Genomic DNA, 21,598 nt, shown 5'->3' with positions numbered 1-21,598 from the left:
TTCAAAGCACTAATAATATCTGGCCTTCCCTTGTCTAGAACTCAGCTGTTGACGTCCCAATAAATCCAGTTATTATTTGGAAGCTGATCAAACCACTGAGCTGTCAGCATAATTAATTCCTAACCTTTCACCATGATTAGGTTGGCTGAGCTTTTGGTTGCTGTACTGGGGTTATCCCATTGGTGATACCTGCTGGGATGTCTGCTGGCTCTTTCTGCAGTTATTCTCACAGCAGACACTCAGGGTTAGGTTTTTTGCCAGACTTTTCTTTCCTACAGGCATTTAAATTAATAACTGTGAATGAGAGTGAGTACTGGAAATGAGGTGAGCCATAGAAACAAGTGATGGGGAGCTGAACAGCTCCTTTTTTTAGCCATATTTCAGGGCAATGTTTTGTTGAGGCAGACAACTGGAGTCCAGAGTGTATTTTAAAATCAACTAGGCTTTTCACAAAGGCACCAAGCTGGGACAGTGTGAGTGTGAAATGTGGAGTTTGTAGGAGTGATAAGTAAGAAGGATCAGGATCAGCCGTTTCCTTCACTAAAACCTTGCATTGAAATTTCTTCCTAAGCTTCTTTCCCAACGTTCCTGCCATCCTGAGAAGTTTTCTTTTGCCATTAGAAAGACACCCAGCATGTATTGCAGTTGTACCAGGCACTGTGCTGCTGGAGCTGGGCAGAGCTGCTGGCACCTCATGCTGCTCCCACCAGGAATTCCTCGGCATCTCCAGTGTGTCTGGGCTGAGGATGGGATTGAACCCACTGTTACAGCTGAAGCAGCATGGCATGAATAGCACACAGGATACATTTTTGCTCTAATAATAAGATTTAAAAATCTTTTAATATGTGTTTTGTTTTAATGTGTTATTTGGAAGTCCTCCTGCCCAGCTCTGTGAGTGGGGAAGGTTTTTCTAGCTCTGATTCTTGGGAAGGCTCATCTTCAGGTGCTGATACAAGTGGCAGCAAAACCTTAGGTAATCCCACAGCTCCTTGCTCTCTATTGCCACTCAACTTGTGTTTTAAATTACTTAATACAAAAAAAAAAAAACAAACCAAAAAACAAAAACCTCAAAGTATTAGCTCTTAAAACTTTATCTATTCAGAAGTGCTTCTATTTAGTATAATTATACATCTCATACTATTATATTTGTAATTAGCAGTATTAGAGGCTGCATTTGGTGGAGACCTATTTTGGGTTTCAGTTGTCTGAATTTGGGGGGTTTATGTGTTTGTGCCTAAATTACAGCCTATATGAGTGATGGTAGTGCCACACTCTCCTAGGAGACATTAAATTCCCATCTGGGTGTTGGTTGGTAGGACATGATTTGTCTCTGATAAACTGTTCAAGGCCAGGTTGGGTGGAGCTCTGGGCAACCAGGGCTAGTGGAAGGTGTCCCTGCCCATGTTGGGGGCTGGCATGGGATGATTTTTAAGTTTCCTTCTAACCCAAACCATTCTGGGATTATACAATTACTAATAATGCTGAGATCTCCTGTGCCCTGTGGCAAGTCCAGAAGGGTTGCTTTCCTCTCCTCAATATACGTTTGGATGAGGGTTTTTTCTAGTGCTGAGGGTTTATTTAACTTTTTACATATTTCATTGTGATGACTGACTTACTGTTAACTTGTATAATTTGTAAAAACTTCTGAAGAATATCCAAGAAGATCATCCTTTCTTCACAATTTCATTTTTATGGTGGGACAGCATGCTGGGAGCCTGGAGTAATCCTGACCAGCACTGTCCCTATCTCTTCTGATTTTACAGCAGCTATTGTGAAGTGTTCAGTGGATTTCTATTTCCCCAAATCCAGCTTGCCTTCTGATTTTCAGTAAATCTCACAGCCACTGCAGTCCCCCAACAGTTGCTCAGTAATGGACATTTATGGGAACATTCTCAAAAAAAGCAGAAAACTTGCAAGGTCCTGGAAGTGCCTTTGGATTTTGCCATAATTCAGTGAGCCATTAGCAGCTTTCTTTTTATTTACTGTTACCACCCTATATACAAATACTTGTGTGGCTGTGCATTAAAATACATGTTTCTCCAAACAACGACCAACCAGGAAAATAATTGAGAGCTATATAGTTTAATGAAACTTTCGAGCTTGGGAGGCATGAGGATTTTTTCCAGCCACAGGCAGAATCAGTTTAATGCACTGGGGTAATTTAGATTAAGAGGTGATGCTTGGCCTCAATGAGTTCTGCATTTAAATAGGTAAGTGTGGGAATGAAAAAATAAGAAACATGAAATTACTTCTACAGGATCACTCTGTGGGTATTAACACGTGACCTCAGTTAAAAGCCAGGTTTTTGCTTTTTGGTTCAGAGTTTTATCTACTCTCAGATCAAGCCTGAAGGTTTCTCAGGCAGAAGGAACAGAAAAGGAAGAAAAATCTCTTAGAGCATGACTGTGCAGTAGTGCAAAAAAGGCAAATACAATCTTGACTCAAGCAAGGCATTTCTATGGAGGCTGGGAACCATTAATGCCATTAGCAGATAGCCATTTGTAAAACTGCACTATTCTGGTCTCCCATATGCAAGAAAAATTAACTCAGATGGGGACAGGTGCTGAAAAGTACTTGCTGGGATGTGGGAGGGAACAAGGAGACAGACTTAGGAGAGGTGGCTGAAAGAGCTCAGGTTGTGTGGCCTGGCAGGACAAAAGCTGCTGTGGATCTGATTGCTCTATAAATATATCCAGGGGTAAGTACCAGGAGGAAAAGGACCTTGCTGTGGATGGAGAGTAGTGTTAGCAAAAGAATTAGTGGGTTGAAATTAGCTGTGTGTAAATTTAAGCTGGAAATGGGATGTAGGTTTCCAGTTATCATAAACTTCTCTAGCGATTTATGAACCAGTGATCCCTTCTGTATCTCGTAGTTCCCTGTATTCCAGAGACAGCACAGCCCCATCCCCTTATTTAGCACTTTGTTCACCCTCTCTTTGTTCAGCCTCCACAACAAGGTTGAGTAACCTGCTCAAGCTTTACACCCAGCTGTTTAAAACAAAAAATTCCAATAAAAGTGTAGCTTATAGTCTTGAATTTAAAGTATGAAAGTTGTTTAATAGGTCCATTATTTGCCTGTTTATTCCTCTAATGAGGACTCACTCCATTTGGAAATCTAGTTTCTGGGGATTTTTTTCCCTGTGAGTGGTCCTGGACAAATGTGACATATTTGCATCATGCAGAGCAATAGCTCTTCCAAACAGCTAAAATGTCATGTTTCTTCAGTCCAAAGAGCTGATGCACCTGCCAGGACCAAGAGAACTAACCAGATAAAAATTGGGAGCTTGGGGAAGCTTCCCTTGGGCCCCTTTGTTATGCTTGAGGTTTTGGGGTTTGCACATCTTCCGGATCATCACAGCTGCTGTGTGTGAGGAGCCCTGCTCCCTGGCAGAGCTCGGAGCTGCCGTCTCGTCCATCCCCAGGGAACCCCTGGTGCCTCCTCCGCAGGCGCCACGGCTGCTGCTTGCAGAGCCCCCAGTGATTGATGGTGCCACCTAATTTTAAATTGCAACTGAAGCCTTATTAGTCTGTGATTGCTAATCAGAATGAAAGTTGGTTTTTGTTGGGTTTTATTACTCATTCCACTTTGTCCATATTAGTTACAGACATAATGTGATTTCTGCTTTGCTTTGCTGATGCATGGCATTCCCAAGGGATCCCCTTCACTGAATTCTAGATCTCTCTTTACAGCTTGACAAGTTGCTGTTACAGCTATAGAATGCTTTTTAATACTTTATAGCTCTCAATGCAAAGAAACTTTATGTTGTTTTCATAGGTGAGGGTGACATAAATGTTTAAGTGCCTCCTGTTACTTGATATTTAAATATGAAAGCATCCGCTGGAAAAATAGTATGAGCTTGGTGTAATCAGCACTGGGGTAGCCCTGCTAATCTTTTCATTTGGTCTAGACATCAAGGATGCTTTGTACTAGTCTGGCTGTAGCCTGATAATCCAAGACCTTCTGGACTAAATGTTTTGGTACTCTTTATGAAGGGAAAAACTCCTCCATACAATCCCTTAGGTTTGCGTGTTCCTCAGGGTGATAAATGCCTGTTTGATTAGTTCATGGAAAAGTTATTTGGATGAACCTGACCATGGAGGCAGCTTGGGTCTGTGTTAGTGCCTTGATGTCTGGGAGGGCAGCAGCCCCTGGGAGTCAAGACAAGGGTGCTGCTTCTGCTTCTCATGGCTCTTTGAACTCGGATAATTCTGTCTAAACAGCATTTCCATGTTACTTAGAAAATATTTTTGTAATTAGTTACATTCCTAAAGAGATCCACAGTTCCTGGCAATTGTTTGGAAGTGACAAATTGGTTTCCTTGCTCTTTTCTTCTCTTTCTGTTGTTAAGTAGCAACAATTCTTCTTGTTACCTATTTTAAATCAACTTAAAGATTCTAAATAAACACCAGAATAATTGCCAACAGTCTGTTTACCAAAACCTATCCACATACTTACTTCTCATGTATCACAGTCCAGTTTTAATTTGTAATATGGTTTATGTCAGACCTCTTCATCTTTAGTTAAGGACTGGGTGGGAGGGCAGCAGCTGGAACCCCCTTCACCTGTAAGATGCATTGAGAAAGTCATTCAGGGTCAAAACAAAGAAATTCTGTCTCAACAGTGGCCAAAACTGAATGCCTGAGGAGGAGTATCAGAACATAAATGAGGTCTTGTGTTTTTGATGAGTATTTTAGTTCGTTGCATGGAAAAATTTAGATTTTATCTAGCCTGGAAGAATTCCAGTACTGTCAAAAGAAAACTCGCTGTCTGAATAAAACCACTGTCTGGTCTGGCACAGTGCTGGGAAGAGCTGGTGTGGCTCCTCCTTGGGGAAGTGGTGCTGATGTGAGTGCTGGGATGGGTGAAACATGATGTGCCTGAGCTCGCCTTTGCTGGGGCAGGAGCAGGAGCAGCTCCCGGTGTGCCCGTGCCAGTTGCACTGACCTGCCCCTGCCAGTTTGTACTGAGATAAAACCCAAGTCCCCTGCAATCTGATGCTACCCTAGAAACAGGTAAGTGTGACGTTAAGGAAGTACAAGCTGGGAATGCACAGTGGAATTACTTTTTGTCCTCTGGGTAGGAAGGCTAAGCCTGGCTGTGGCATTTCTGCAAATCTGTCAGCGTGGACTATGTTCATGTGGAAATCCACGCGAGGAAGTTGGAACCTCACGGGGGTGAGACGAGCTGCCAACTTTGCTGATTCATACCTGGCTTGATTTTGTGCTGCTGTCCTGTAGTACCATGGCTTGGTGATGGTGGAAATACCAGTGTTCTGTGTTCAGAGAGTTTCAGGGAAGGTGCAGATATACATCTGCACTCCTGGTCCCACTTGCCTTTTTTCCTCTCCCAAAAGGATATCTTCTGTAAAATGCAGATCATAATCTACTTATTTGTGGGGAGGAAAGACAAGAGGATACAGCAAAATTAAATAATGGTGGTTTTTTTTGTCTTTGCCTTATTTTGAACAGTCAAGCAGGAGAAACAGCCCTTCTAACATATATTTATATAGAGGTAGTGAGGCCCTGGCACATGTTTCCCAGAAAGGCTGTGGACTTCCCAGCCCTGGAAGTGTCCAAGGCCGGGTTGGTTGAGGCTTGGGGCAACCTTGTCTAGAGATAGATGTCCCTGGCCATGGTAGTGTGTTGGAACAAGATGGGCTTTAAGGTTCTTTCCAAACCATGCTATGAGTCTACAATTCTGTATCTGTAAATATGGTTTGTTTTGCAGTCTATAACTTCTTGGAGGAACATTATCTTTCTTTAATCAAAGGCTGGGTTTGCTAAGAACTGATTGGTGCCGGGCAATGGGATGGTTGACTAAGGTGAGATTTGACTGAAGTACTGTGGAATGAGAGGAGAAACACCTCAAGCAAGGGCTTGAGGCTTGACTAGGTCTTCCTGTGGCATCTCAGTATCTGCAGGTCATCCTGCCTCTTCCTCTCCTCTTTCTCTCCTCTCCTCTCCTTTCCTTTTCTTCTCTCTTATCAGATCTCAGTGCCAGATTATCTCCCTGCCAGCTTTTAGAAACTCAGCTTAGTTGTCAGCAGCTTGTCTGCTAATAGGCACGACTGTTCTCCGTCAGGGCTGTCTGAGCAAAGCATCTAGAAATGTGGAAATTCAAAAGAAATATCGCTGGTGAAACCCAACAGAGAAAACCTGTGCAGGTTTGGAGAGGAAGCTGCCAAGCTCTAAATATTTATATACTAAATGCATATGCTAGTGTGTAAATGAAGTGCTTGTAAAGCCTATGAGCAATCTTCCAAATCTGCCTTGGGTATGGTTTAGTTTAGAAAATATATTTTGAACCTTCATTTGTATGAGCATATGTTTAGACAGACACTGCCAAGGAGTATGACAGTGGTGGGTGCCCAGTGTTCCCCTAGGACAAGACACGTGGTGCAAAGTTCCCTTTTCCTCATGGCAATTCTTATTTTTCTAGTTGCTGGTCCTGGGACCAGCAATTGTGATTTCTGATTGTTTTTCAAAACTGGAATTTTTTACATAGTGAAACTGAGTTTACCTCAACTTTTTAGAAAAGCGCCTAAGGATACAGCTAATAAAAAAATTGCATACTAAATACACAATTCTGTCAGTTATTTTCATTGTTTGTTCAGTGTTTAAATGACTTGTAAAATGCACTTAGATGTCTTTCTAATTTTAATACTTCAATTAAATAAGTAGTGGGCTTAGCATTACCTTCTGCAGCAGTTTTGGTAATATAAATATCTGTGCCCAGATATTTATAATTTTCAATTATTATTGTAATTTTTTCCCCCAGTATAACATACAGATATAGTAACCATGTGCTTTGATCATTTTATTTCATGCTTCCTCGATAAATCTTAGTTAATAAGGAGCATTACTGAATGTTTCAATTCATTTCACCACTTCATATTTAATGATTATCATGTAAAAGCATCTTGGGACTTGTCTACACAGGAACTACAACGTAATTAAATGGGGGGATGCATTTAAGGACTTGCCTACATAGGGAAATTCACTTAAACTTTAATATGATGTGAATTTTTAAGCATATTGTTTTTTTTCTTGGGATGTATTTTATGGATATTCTTCTTTTGGAGTAAGAATTTCTTGTTACAGCCTTGTTTTTGAATTGCAAAGTTAGTGTTTCTCACACACTTTCCTCACTGAAGAACTTGAAATCTGGTGAAAAGTAGATGTTTCACTGTGTACTTGTGGTTGTAGAAGTATGGCAATATTTATTTGAGTTTCAGTTTGTAATGTTGGGGTTTTTTTTTAATTTTGAGTTTCCATTAGAGCAAACAATTTGATTTTGCAGTTCTTTTTTCAGAGGACCTAATAGCTTTTTATGTTTTGATATTTGTAAATTTTCCTTTTTCATAGGTGCATATATGTGTTGGGTAGCACCACATATGGATCTGATCTTGGGGATAAGCAAATTAAATTCTTTGTTTTATCTTTGTTTTCTTCTTCTTCTAACACAGAATGTCAGGATGGTTTGGGTTGGAATGCACCATAAAGCTCATCCAGTTTTACCACTTGCCATGGTAGGGGACATCTCCCACTACCCCAGGTTGCTCCAAGCCCTGTCCAACCTGGCCTTGGACACTTTCAGGGATGGGGCAGCTGCACCTTCTGTGGGCAGCCTGTGCCAGGGCCTCCTCACCTCACAGGGAAGGATTTTTTCCTAATATCCCAGGTGAGCCTGTCTTCTGGCAGTGGGAAGCCATTTCTCCTTGTCCTGTCACTCCATGTCCTTGGATGAAGTCCCCGTCTTTCTTTATGCATGCATCCTTACTTGCCTAAATAAAGATTTTGATCCAGGATGAGATACTATAATGCACTTCCATTGCCACAAAAAGATTTTTCATGATTCTGGGTTTAGTTTCATGGAAAGTGAACACAATATCCAAAACTCCCATGGTGCAGTCTGGCTTTAATGCCTTGCACTAAGTGCCTCAGTCAAGTGTCCTGCTGAATGCAGATTTTTTCCTTTTTTCCTTGTGATTGAGCAAAGCACTAGTCCCAACCATTCAGCTTTAGCAAGACCTGTGTAGTCAAAGCTTGCACATCCCTGTGGTGGCACCAACAGGAAGGAGTTGGAAATGCTCCCTCCAGAAACTCTTGGATGGATGGATGCTGGTACCCGGGGGAAATCAGGCCACTGAGGTGCAAGATTGGTTGGTTTTTTTTCCCCCAGTAGATACTCAGAAAACTTCATATTGGGCTAACACTTAGCAAACAAAGGTGACATTTGAGGCACCTGGAAGACAAACCTGACAAGAGTGGCATTTCCGTGTCAATATTGAAAACTGCTGGGAGTTCACTGCTCTGGTAATATCCATGGCATGAGCTGCAGGAGCTTGAGCCCTTTGGCTGGGCAGGGAGTTCCTGCTTTAATAACCCTTTTCTTGTGTGCAGTTTTGGACACTTGCTTTGATGTGGAAAAGTGCTGCTGTAACAGCACTCGTTAGCAAGAAGCTGCAGTTGGGCTGAAGGGAACAAAAGCTACCCCGGTTCATGTGGAAAGCACTAATTTATTCCAACATATTGATGCTCATGCAATGCTTATAACAAGTCTTGCTTATATGTCATTATGTTTCTTATTATGCTTATATTTTAAGAATGGCCTTCTAAGATAGAGAGAGTTATCCTATTTTGTCCATATCTTTGACTGCCTTTTGGCAAAAATCTTCCTGTTGCCAGGAGTCAGATTCAAATTAATGATGTTTAAACTTGTAAGGCTTTTGAAAGGATCACTGGCACAAAATAAATAAATTTATGCAAGTGAATAGGTCATTATACCTTAAAAAGAGGGGAAGTAATTTGATTTGGTGTCTTAATTGGTTTCCAAGCTAAAATTAATAGTGTGTGGAATCCCTCTTAGTAACATGACTCAGAAGTATTTATTTTTCAACTCCTCTTTTCAGATTGATGGCTGTGTTATCTTAGCATTTGAGAGATGCAGGCAGTACTGGAATGACAAACATTTCTCGACAGCTTTAGAAAGATGGATGGTGTGATGACCCTGCAGCAGCTTTGGGTGTTTGTGCTTTCCAGTGGGTCATTGTGAGACTCTTGCTTCACTTTCATTCTTAATGAGGGGGGAAAGGAAAGGTGAGACCTAATTATGGGTTTGAGATGTCTTTTGTAATCTGACTTCTCAGTGTACAGGTTTGTCATGCAGCCCTCAACAAAAGAGCATAGTGATGGTCATCCCCAGTTCATGGTCCCAGTTGGTGCATTTTGCTTTTAGAAAAGAAGATGGTTACTGGATTTTACTGCAAAGCTGGTGCTAAGTGGTTAGCTACACCTTGAATATTTGTTATTGTATTGTTATGGCATTGTTACTTTATTTGGCAGTTCTACACATTCTGCATAAGATCATGTTTTAACAAAGAAAAATCCCTTACCCAAACTAACCTATTATAGGCAAAATCCTTAGGTTTGACCAGAATCTTTATATCTCTTCCATGTCTTATGATCTGCAGAGTTGCGATAGCCTTAGAAGGAGAGAGAATGCCTTGAAAATACAACATATGTGGTCTGCCACATCAAATATCTGTGCTATTAATAAGAAAAAAAAATACATTATTAATATATTTATAGCTTTCTGGTAAGTTCTATCCAGATGGAAGAGAGTGATTTCTTTTAATTTGCTTTATTGCCAAGATTTAAAACTAAATGAGACCATTGTCATACAAATGAAATTACAGCATTGCACTCATCAGTGTGCCTGTGATAATCTCCCCTAACAATTAAAACTCTTCAGTGTATTAGAAACTGGGCTCCTTTTGGCTCTGGGAGCACACAGTGGAGGGAAGCAATGAGGCTGTTCTGCAGGTGCAGGGTAAGTCCTGAAATGTCCCTCAGGGTTCCTTTGCTTTCTTTTTAGATCAGAGAGCCAATCAGATGTAGAGCAACAGGAGAAAGCTGGGTTTAAATTTTGTTGTAAACTCTATCCTTTAGACTTGATAGATTCCTTAAGTGTGCTGTATATAAAAATATGACTTGAAGTTCTCCTTGATATCATCTCCTAATATTTAGAAGTAGTAATTACTAAGGAATTATATTATTAGTAGGTTTGAGTTGTGGGTAAGTGGAGCAGGTCAGCTCTGTGGCATTAGGACAGTGTTGGCATGCTGCATTGCTCAGGCACATCAGTAAAGTGCCTATGCCACTTCACACCCTGGTTCATATTTTAACTTTTTTGCTGCTTCTGTTGCAGCATTCCTTCATTTCATCCATTGTGGGTTTTGGGGCTTTGAGGTTTTTAATATTTTGGCCAGAAGGAGCTGTAGATTTTAATTTTGCTAAATCTGGCCAGGCCAAAGCAAATTCTCTTTCACAGATGCCAGGAACTTCCAAGTATAAAAATTAACTTATTTCTGAAACTAAAAATATTTTGAACGAGCAGTTTATATGTTTACACCTACTGAAATAACCTCTGCCTCCCCAAAAGCAGAGGTTATTGCTGCTGTGTGTGCAATGCTTCTTTTGTCTGTCTTGTAGGAAGAAAAGCCTCACTAATAGGATGTGTCAGCCATGAGCAGTTAAAACCAACACATCTCTGTGTGATATAAGAGAGCAGTTTATGGATTAATATTCAGGTTCCTGACAGGAAACACGTTGTGATGGATTAGTATTCTTATCATTCGAGTGACAATTTTTAAAAAGCTGATTAAAATGACCTGGATCTGGGACACATGGGTTGGAGCCAGGAGATGTGTGGAAGTGATTTAAATCTCACCTTCCTACTTCCCTGCTCTAATCTCCTGGGCAAGAGCAGAGCACAGCATGGCTGCTTGATTTTATATCTCTGTAGTAGTCACAGGGGACTGAAAGCAGCTGATCCTGATGATCTGGAGCGCTCTTGAGTGATCTGCTCCTTCTACATCTGCCCTGCCTAAATCCAGTAGCTCAGGATCCTGCTGTAGCTACTAGCAGAAATAAAGTCTTCGCAGCTCCTGCCTCTGTTCTCACTCCTCTGGAGGGGATTTGTATCTCCTGGTTGACTCAGGGTCTCCTGCTTGACTTAAGGACTGCATTGAGCAGCAGAACTACTTCCCCAAGAGTTCCTCAGTAACAACTTTATTCCACCACAGGAATTTGTCTAAGCCATCTTCAGTGTCAGATTTTATCTGCAGTGTTGCTCAGAGCAGCTGCACTGTGTCCAGAGGACCTGGCCCTGGTGTATTTTAGGACATATAGTAACTTAAACCAGATACTGACCTTGTGCAATTCCTATCTTCAGCAAAGAGATAGCTATTTGAAGTTTTGTTTGTTTTTTAAATTATACATTGCACTCGTGGCATGCAGGAATTGTGACAAATATGATTTAATGCAAAGGAATCTCTTGAAGAAAATGTCTTTGCAAAGTGATTCAGGGGATATTTTGGTAAGGCATAAAGGTGGTATTTTTCTTTGACCCTAATAATGGTTCCTGAAGTACATAGTAATAAAATAGTTCTTGAAGAAAGCATGTTAAAGATGTCACATGCTTCTGACATCTATTTAGTGATGATAATTCATCATTAAAAACTTGCAGGGGTAGGGAACAGACGTGGGGTGATCAGAGCTCAGTTGTGGAAGTGTTCATGGGGAGGTGAAGTTTGCCTTTTTATTCCAGGGCAGCACAACACAGGTAAATGTTGCTTCACTGCCTTGTCTCCATGACCCTGGAAAGAAAGAACACTTTAACCCCTCAGTGGGAGACACACCGTTGTGGTGCTGCTCCTCTCCTGGGGTACATGATGCACCAGCACAGCGGTGGGAGCTGCGTGACACCTTTAGCCTTTCCCTCTCCTCTTTTTGTGTCCAGGGTGACCTCACCCAGAGACATGGATCAAAAAATTGAAAAATCCAGAGGGAAATCAGCTGATTTTTGGCCAGATCAGGTCGTTCTATGGATGCAGTCGGTTGGGTGAGCACAAGGGTAGGGCATGTGTTATTTATCTAACTGAAACCCATTTTTTAGCAGTTTTCATTTTGAGTTGAAAAGGGAGAGCCCAACAGCAAAAAAATCCGAAATGATGGGAAAATATTCAGTGCAGTGTGTCCTGCCCTTGGAAATTGTCTCCTTTGATCAAGAAGGCAAAAAGCATTGATGGGCAAGTGTCCTCCTGGAAGAGGTTCTCAAGAAAGGCTTGGAGAAAGGAGCTTTGTTTGTGGATGCATTAATTGTGTGATGAGTAAAAAGGACTTGGTGGTGCTAAATGTATAATATTATTAGGCTTTAGCAGCTGGCCAGAAAGCAGTATTCCTTCCCATGGAGGTTATTTCTCCAATGTGGATCACATGAGGTGAAGCCTGTCTGTGGTATCCAGCTTTCATTTCCCCTGAAGCCATGGCTGACCTCTGTGAGGCCTTGGGAATACACTACTTGAGTGGCTCACGAAGTCAGCAGTTTTCAAGGTGGAGCAGCTTACAAGGGCCTGCTTTTATTTTTATTATTTCCTTTTCGTTACGCTGTCTTCCTAGCAAAATGGGATTTTAATGAGAAGAGCCAGGCTCATCGGTGGTCACCTGACCTGCTTCTCATTTACTAAACCAGAAGATTCATGTATTTTCTCCCATTTCAAGCTTTGGGCATTTGTTGTGATAAAGCACGAAATGATGACACAGGCACTGCTGCTCTCAAAGAGAGCAAAAAAGAAGCACCTTTATTTTTTAACTTTAACATTTATAGTTTTCCAAAGGTGACAGTGGATTGGAGGGTGACAGTGCCACCTCTCCAATGCCACTGAACAGACCAAGAGTCCATCAATTCTCTCCACTTCCATAAAAGAATGCAAAACATAGGTTATTTACAGAACTGTGTGTGAGAAAGTTTGTTGAAAGAATGTAAACATCAGAAAGCTTAACAAAGTCTTACAAAATCAGGGCGACAGGCATCAGGTGCATTGAAAAAATTAGGTTAAATGAGGTAGTTTTTCATGCATTGGTACTAGAAAACTTGGTTCAAAGATGAAGACTTTTTTTTTTTTTTTTTTTTTTTTGTGGAGTAAAGTAGATAAAGAATTTTAGTACAAATGCCATGTTATTTTACGTAATTATTGTTAATTTCTAGCTCCTTGCGGCAGGCTTGGACACAGCAGGCCCAGGGTCTTTCCTTCCATCCTCACTGCTCTTCCTCAAGTGAGTGCTGCAAGCACATCCACAGCTGCAGAGCCCGTGGTTTATCCAGCTGGGCTTCCCTACTTACCAGCAGTGTATTTCAGGATGAGTCCTTCATCCTCCCCTCATCACTGTGACAAGCCCCGCAGATGCAGCGGCATTGGGAACATGTTGCTGTGACACTCCACTTTATCACAGCCGTGGGCTTTTCAAGCTCCTTGTAATGCAACTTATGGTATCAGCAAAGGATGTTTGGCCAAAGTGCTGAGGAAGAGGCCCAAGCTGCAAGAGCTCAGTGACCACTTGTTTTGTTGGTCAGAGCCACTAAAAGGATTTGGATGAGCTGAAAACAAACATGGAGCACTGTGCCAGGCATGCCAGCAGTTCCAGCCACTGTTGCCAGTTAAGGATACTGAAATACTAAATGCCATGTAGAGCCTGAAATGCCCAATTCTGGGGACAGTGTCTCTGGGAATCCTTGGAAAGCCACACTTGTGAGTGGTCAAGAGAATAATAGCATCACCTCTTCACACTTAAAAACAGAGCTGGCATGACAGGTTGTTAGTCCAATGGGTCAGATGGGTGCATGCCAGTGAGTCTGCCTTCTCCATCCTGAACAGTCTCTAAAGTCACAAGTATCAACATTTTCTTAGCAATTTCCTCCTGTTGTATTCACTGTACAGAGCAACAGGCTTTTAAATGTTGTCTAATAATAGGAATGTGTCTTTTGTGGGGGGAAAAAAAAAACCAAAACAAAAAAAAACAACTGTGTCAGATCCTTTATGTGGCAGACCTTTCCAGTTTTGTGGGACATGACAGTCTGGGGTTTAGCTGCCCTCCTCTGTAAGTAACACTGTTCAGGCTTGCATTGATCTCATTTTTAATTAGAATCCTCTTTGAGATGGAAAATATCAGAGCAGATCTGTAGTAAGACTGGGAACTTCACTGCCAGAGGGTTTTCAGATACGGCCTTAAAAAAAAAAAAAAACACCAAAAAAAACCACCAAAACCAAAAACCTATTTCTAATCCTTAAAATATTTGCCTTGCTTTATTTTCATATCTTGAAGACAAACAGGTGCTGTGTGCCCTTTATGATTCTCAAATATACAATCTCCAAGCCAGCAGTCTCCAAAGCCTTCCCTTGTTTGTACAATTAGGGTGGGATTTTCGGAATCACTCAGTGTTGGTCTGTCTCTGCTCTCATTGAAGTCAAACTGCCATTGACTTCAGTGAGAATCGTGTTCGATCAGCACATGAGTGCTTTTGAAAATCCTTCTCTGCACTTTTTTTTTTTTTAGTGACATCTGTGTGCAATTGAGTAAAAAGACTTTTGTAATATGCTTTAATTATTCTTTGTCGTTTTCATATAAAAGTGATTGAAAAGAAACCAGAAGGAAACCTATAATAATCTTGACTTTGATCTTATTTACCATGAGTTATATGTTATGTTTTTCTTCTTCATTTATGTAATTATATATTACTTTATGACAATGTAAGATAAATCACTGAAAACATGAGGAATATAAATAATTAGGTAATAGGGAGAGGAAGAACAGTCTCAGAGGAAAGTACTTGACGCTTCGTGGTCTGGTGGGTTTCCAGTGTTGCTTGAAGCTACTTTATTTTGGTTGCGTGAGAAAAGCAGGAGACTTCACGTGAAAGGCTAGTGCTGAAACCTGATTAATTTGGAGGCTGCGAGGAATGACTTTCTGGATGTCACCTTCCCAGGAAACTGCAGGTTATTGCCCAAGTATCCACAGCCTGCTCTGCCACTGTGCTTTCCACACAGTTTTGGTCCCCCTGCTCCTCCTTGGTTCGTGCACCTTTTTGGTTTCAGTGATGTTTCTGGTTAACTGTTTGCTCTTGGGCAATATCAGAGAAAACCAAAGAGGATCAGAGCTTTCTGTAGCTAAGGGGAATTGGGAGAACCGCAGAAACAGCTAATTCAACAAGATCAATTTTGCAAGACTTGCCCTGTGCAGCCCAGCCTCACCTCTGGCTGTAGATATTCATTGAAGTGCTCTAGTGGGGCATCCAGCTGTAGTGGTTTTTATTTGTATCGTATTAATGTTTGCTTGGGTCCACAGCAAGAGTTTTTAGCTGAGGAGGAGCTTTGGCCATCATCTATAGCTCATCTCCACCTCCCCAAGCAGTACAAAGCAGGGGGGATTTTGGAGACCAGAAGGAGGAGGTGACGGCTTCACTCATTAGTGCTGAAAATTTACCTGAACTGCCCTTCTGGGAGGCTTTGCAGAGAATTATGTAGATCCAGAGGGCAATTCTGTTGGCAGAAAACACACGGAAGCCTCCTTGGATTCAGGGGTGGTTTTGCAATGGGAGGACCTCAGAGTTACCTTGAATTAGATTGTCTTCTAATGGCAGGGTTCCATTCCATCTTTAGACTCCTGGGATTATTGGTTCTGCTGTAAATACATGTTTAGCATTGGAATAAAATGTTATGTCAGTACAGGCACACTGGTTGCCTGTTTCAGCTGCTGCTGTTTCCACCACATGTCACCGATTAGAGCTGGGCCAACAGCCAGGCTGGTCCTTGATGCACTCAAAATCCAGAGTAGTCTATGAAAGATGTTTATTAGCTGAAGTGTGGCAGATCTGTTTGATAAACTCTACGGCATATTGTTCCTCTTAGTGCACTCTGTTGGTGTTTTCATGTGAACAGGAGTAAAGGTGTTGGACTGTTGTAATTCAATAGATGTCATCTCTCCTACAGTACCATGGATGACAAATGCAGCATGTGCTCAGGGCTCCACTGGCCTAATCAACTGAAAATTGTCAGGCCACTGTCCTGGGAAACTAAATTGGTGGTCTTGGTGTTCAACGCCCAGAGGGTGTTGAGGCAAGGAACAGCCCTGGAGGCTCCCCAGGGAATGGTCACAGCCCAAGGCTGCCATAGCTCAAGGAGTGTTAGGACAACGATCTCAGGTACAGAGAGGGGTTCTTGGGATGTATGTGCAGAGGCAGCAGTTGGACTTGATAATCGTTGTGGGTCCCTTCCCACTCAGGAGAGTCTGTGATTCTATGAACTGATGGAAGGAGCAGAAGTTGCCTGCAGAGGCACTGGACGCACTGTCCTCTTTCCCTGTCAGTAGTCCTGAAAGTGCCAGAAAAAAACCCCAAAATACGTGGTGGCCCGATTTTTTTTTTTTTTTTTTTTTTTTTTTGCCATCATCATGTTTTGAATGTTCATGCCTACTGATTAAAATTTAGGTTAGGTTCTTGAGAGCTGTTGGCAAGTTTTGTCACTCAGGGCTTTTTAGATGCTGTAGATTTAACCCTCAGTCTGCCCTTTTGGTGGCCAGTTTCCCAGATACTGAGGGCAGATAATATTCGGCCATGTCCAGCTGAACTGATGCATTTGGACTTCCTGGGGAAAAGGCCTCTTGAGTGCTTCTAAAGTGTTTATTTATCTAGACTTCATCTTACTGAATTTACTGTTTGCTGAAACAGGCAGGACTCTGTTGGTCTGGCATGAGATAATATGTTTGACTTTACTCTTTCATTCTTATGGAATGATATTTGAGATGCATGGCTTTTTTTCATTTTTTCTAAAATATAAGGGGAAAATAATTTCAAATGGAGAGATAATTTTGCTGAACATCTGGGAGCAAAATGGGGAAAGTTTGATAAATGACATCTTGCTGACATGGAATAGCAACTAGCTCAGTGAAGGAATCTAGAGCATTGCAAGTAAAAGGATTTTTTTAAGTTTAGTTCAGTTGGAAGTACAGCTCCATGCTGTATACATCTGCTTGACAGTTACATATTATTCAAATTGTCAGATTTAAAAAAGCAAAAAAAAAAAATCAGTCTGAAGTCATGTAGTAGTCTTAATTTCAGGAGCAGCCGTGTCTGTGTGCAATAGACACAGACATTTTCTGACTACTTAAGTCAGCAGAGGAGATTCCTATTCAAAATTTGTATTCTGTTCATAGGTTGATTGCTATATTAAATATATGGAAATATTTGATACACTAACCACGGCATTATCAGCTTATATTGGTAACCCAACTGCATAAGTTTAAATTCTTTCAGGTGTTGACTATTCAACTGTTCTTCATTTTAGCCATTTTGTGTCTGAGGCACATTGTGTTTAAAACTTGCACATTATTTTTATTTTTTCCATTGCACACAGATTCCTTTATGTATAAGCTTAAATAGTCAAATAAGCAAAAATCTATTCACCTGCACAATTTTAAACTGTAGGTAACTCAAGGCAGTCAGACCTTTGCGAGTAGATATAAAACCTGTGGCTTACAAAAAAAAGTAATCGTAGCCCAATATCTTCTGGAGAACAGACTTTGGCCCTATAGAGTTTTTTTCCCATGTATTGCTCTACCAATCTGGTGTTAAATGGGTTTTTTTTCCTCCATTTACCATAATTACCTCTGAAATATAACAATGAAACAAACCATTAGCAAAACACTGAGCTGTCAGAAGCAGTCACTGGTTTCAGGTCCAAATGGGGTGCTTTACTTGCTCTGAAGAACCTTGTGTCTGTATTCTATAGAGGTTCTTTGTGAGTTATCCAACACTTCCAGATTAGTGTTGAAGTTGAGAACATCTGACCTTTCCCTCCAGCATGAGGTGGAGGGCATGGACCTCTCAGTGCTTTCCTTCCAAACCAGTGTCTTCCCCAGCTCTGGCGGTTATTGGGAATGACCCTGACCATCCACATCGGCCATGGCAAATAGTGCATGAGAAATTCTCTGTCAGCTGCCTAAAAATCACTGTAGGAGGTGCCCAGAGCTGTGCCATGGAGTTCAGGCAAAGCAGAAGGTTTGTGAACTGCCTGCCTGCCTCCCCTTCCTTGCTGCCTCCCTCCCTCCCTCGTAACTCTTGACTGAGCAGCCTGAGTTTGTTTCAGGAATATCTGTAATAAAATTGGAATGCAGAGATTTCCAGTTGTTTTATAGTCATTATGTCAAGGTAATAGATGGGAAAGGTAGTTCCTGGAAACTCCATGTGCCTGAAAATGGAGCATCTTTCCCTTGGTGTGCATCTGGAGGGTTCTGACAGGTTCCTGCTGCTCCCATGGTCTCTGTCCACTGGCGTTCTCATGGGAGTGCTCAGTAAGTTGCAGGACCAGTAACATGGACTGTCAAAATGAAAATGTTTGTTAATTGAGTATTTTGTAACATAAAATGTTAAATCAACTTGCTGGAATATATTTTATCATGTATTCCTTTATCATATGATCACCTAAAATCTGTCTGCAGTTTGATTTTGAATTATGATTTATTATGGTACTTTTCCTGCATATCCACTATATTTGGGATCCTACCTCAAAACTTCAGATGTAAGGCCAGTAAAAAATATTCTTTCTGTAAATACGTTCTACTCTTTCTGTAAGTAAATCTCTGCTTATTACTTGTTTATTGTTTTGCACACATAAACTGAATGGCTTTAGATTTGTCTGGATGGCAAAGTGCATTCAGTTTTTCCAGTAATATTCTTATAAAACAGATCCTGCAGAAGCCTGAAGGAATTCTGAGCGGGCAGATAGTGCTGCCTGAATTTTCCCATAGGTCATGTTTAAAGTCAAATTGGGTTGTGACATTAAATAATACTGTATGGTGTGTTCATTCCCTCCTGCTCCAGCTCGAGGCTCAGAGCAGTTCCAGTAGCGTTTTACAAGAGATGATTGATTTTGTGGTGGTTTATATGTTCTGGCAAGGTAGGTGATCTTTGAAAAACCTTAGTATTTGTCTTTTAAAGACCAGAAGGTCTTCAAAGAACGTTTGCAAGGACGATTTGTATTAATATAGAATTGCAATCAGGAAGCTGGGGGGGCTCAGCCTGGAGAAAATGAATCTCAGGGGGGACCTTCTGGCTCTGCACAACTCCCTTGCAGAAGGGTGCAGCCAGGTGGGGGTTTGGCTCTGCTCTCAGGGAACAGGGACAGGGTGAGAGGAAGCGGCCTCAGCTGGTGCCGCGGGAGGTTTCGTTTGGGCATCAGGGAAAACGTCTTCCTGGAAAGGCTTGTCCAGGGAAGGTGGTGGAGTCACCGTACCTGGAAGTGTTCGGGAAACGTGTGGATGTGACACTTGAGAATGTGGTTTAGCGGTGAACAGAGTGGTAGTGCTGGTTGGACTGGATGATCCTAAAGATCTTTTCCAACCGTAATGATTCCATGATTTCCATGTGTGTATGCAAATATAATTGTGTATGTCTAAAAGATGTGTCAGACCTGTTGAGAAAAGAACTTGGAATCAAACTGTACTTCAGATAATGAGCTTTTGGGGTCTTGTGCAAACTATTTTTGTCCTCTGGGTGATTTTCTTTCTAAGGAGATGCCAAAAGCATCAATGCAGACTATGAGAGCTCCATAAAACCCATTTACCATTTTCGTTGTGTCCTTGAACCTTCAAAAGAAGAGACTAAAGCACCTGCAGATGCAGACAGGACATTCCATGCATGGCATGTTTTCCGGTATCCTTTCATTCTGATTCTTCCTTTCTTTTTTTTAATTACAGTTCTTTGAGGTTCCGTTTGACTCAAATATGAACAGGACTAAAAACAGACCACTGGTGCGAGGACAGATCAGGTAAGGCAATGCACACCTGCTCTGGCTAAGGAGGAGCAAACCTTTTATCTGTTTCCAAGTTTCTCTCCCTCTTCAGATGACGAAAAGCAGCACTTGGAGACAAAACACTTAAGAGAAATGCACCTCTCTGTTCCTTGCTATTTCTTCATGTTTATAACTTCTGTGTGAGCAGTTTGGGCACTCGCAGCTGTAAAATACTGAATTTCTCAATACAGTAGAATTTCTCTTCATGTTACATATTTCTTCATGTGTGATGACCCTGTGTATGGTGTGGCAACATGCAGTTCTGGTCACTGAACTTTTGTTTTGTAATAATAAATATTAGCATTTTCCCATCTAAGAACAAACACAAAAATGTGTGTTGCTTCTACATGTTTAGCTGGTGGAAAACTCATTGTAGCATCTTAGGAAATTAATTAAAGAATTTATTATCATAAAGTTTATCGTCATCTACAAGTAAATTCCTCCCCCCACCAAAAAAAAAGTCTTTCATTAGCGTAGGAATTTTCTTTAAAAAAAGTCCTCTATTCCCTCTGTTTTCTGGATAATGTTTCAGTTCAGTTTCTCAAAGGCTGTTTGGCAACTAAAAAAGCAAAGTGAAAAAGAACATCAATAAAAATCCTCTAACTTATTTGCAAACTGAAACTGAAGGCCCAGTTCATAAATGATTCAACAAACAATTTTAGTATTGCATTTCCATGATTTGTGCCAAAGAGTATTTATAACAAAATTACGTTTTCCCTTAGGCTTCTGTGAACAGTTGGTCCTATTTATTTCTGTGTTTTATCCATCACCTTTGGAGGACTGAAAAAAAACATGATAGATCAAATTACAAGAAAATTGAGACAAAATACTCAAGTGAACCTTGGGGGTAAATTTACTCTTGTGGTGAATAGTTAGAGTGCTTCAATAAACTTGTTCTGATTTGTTCTCAAAGGTGGTGCTAATTGCAGATTCCAGAGTTAATTTTACTTTAAAAAAATTTTAAGGACCACTGCAGCGAGGGCATCTTTTGGATATACAGTAAGTCAGGCTTAATTGTGTGGTTCAGGGGAGCTGCACTTCTTCCTCCCTTGCATGTGGTCCTTGGGCCCTGGGAGAAGGAACACTTATTAGGAAGAAAAATGACGGGGGATTTTCTTTTTTTAATTATTGTTTTATTTTTATCATAGTCTGCAAACATGGCTTGCAGTGCTTCTGGAGTAAAAAATATAACTAGGAAACTTTCTGTCAACTTCTGATTCAGGGAGAGCAATTGATTTTATGTTTCCAGTGTCCTTAAGTGAGCTTCACTGTCATCTGAATGCAGCACAAATTGGCAAAACTGTATTTAATGGATTTTCTTACTTCCCCCCCTTTCATATTTGCTTTCACCACAAAATGGTAATATTGGGGACATTGGGCAGTCACTCATCAATCTATCTACCTGCCTGTCAACAGCTAATTTAAAGTTCTTTAGTGTCACTTCCCTTGAATAATGCTGCTCTTGCTCCCTGCAGACCATGGAATACGCAGACCTTGATTGGGGTTATTTCTTCTGTAGTGTGCCAGAGGAAAATAAACCAGTGCAAGTGATCTAACCTTGTTGTAGTTTGCCACATATTTCTTGGTGTTCCTTGAATTCTTTCCTTCCTGGCTGATAAAACAAAACCTGTAAATGGTTGTGCTAAAACCAGTCAAAAACCAGACAAGAGAGGGACGGACATATAGTACACAAGAGACTGGAGTCTTGGCTCTGGGAAACAATTCAGAGAGTTTGGGGAGTTCTTGCCCAAAAATTGTCTGATATTTGAGTGCTGACATTTTCTTGTCTTTAGCTGCTTCATTTAATGAAACATTTGCTGCTTTTTAAATTCTGCTGTGCTACAACATCTGTGCTATCCAGTGCTAACAAGACATCATTTTCTAATCCATCTTCATTTGCACTCTTTGTAA

General features: G+C 41.1%; 1 protein-coding gene across 3 annotated transcripts in view; it reads left to right on the top strand.

Moving 5' to 3' along the window:
* LOC121354190 (protoheme IX farnesyltransferase, mitochondrial) overlaps positions 1–21,598 on the top strand; it is a 101,284-nt gene that overhangs the window by 44,314 nt on the left and 35,372 nt on the right. For all 3 annotated transcript variants that reach the window (XM_041468615.1, XM_041468617.1, XM_041468618.1), the window contains exon 5: positions 19,593–19,663. In XM_041468615.1, the coding sequence (XP_041324549.1) occupies positions 19,593–19,663 (71 nt within the window). The remainder of the gene's footprint in view (positions 1–19,592; positions 19,664–21,598) is intronic.

This window comes from Pyrgilauda ruficollis, unplaced genomic scaffold (genome assembly GCF_017590135.1).
Source record: "Pyrgilauda ruficollis isolate IOZ18807 unplaced genomic scaffold, ASM1759013v1 scaffold222, whole genome shotgun sequence".
In the NCBI taxonomy this organism is placed as follows: domain Eukaryota; kingdom Metazoa; phylum Chordata; class Aves; order Passeriformes; family Passeridae; genus Pyrgilauda; species Pyrgilauda ruficollis.
The sequence above is the reverse complement of the archived record's forward strand: the minus strand, read 5'-3'. Positions and strand labels throughout refer to the sequence as shown.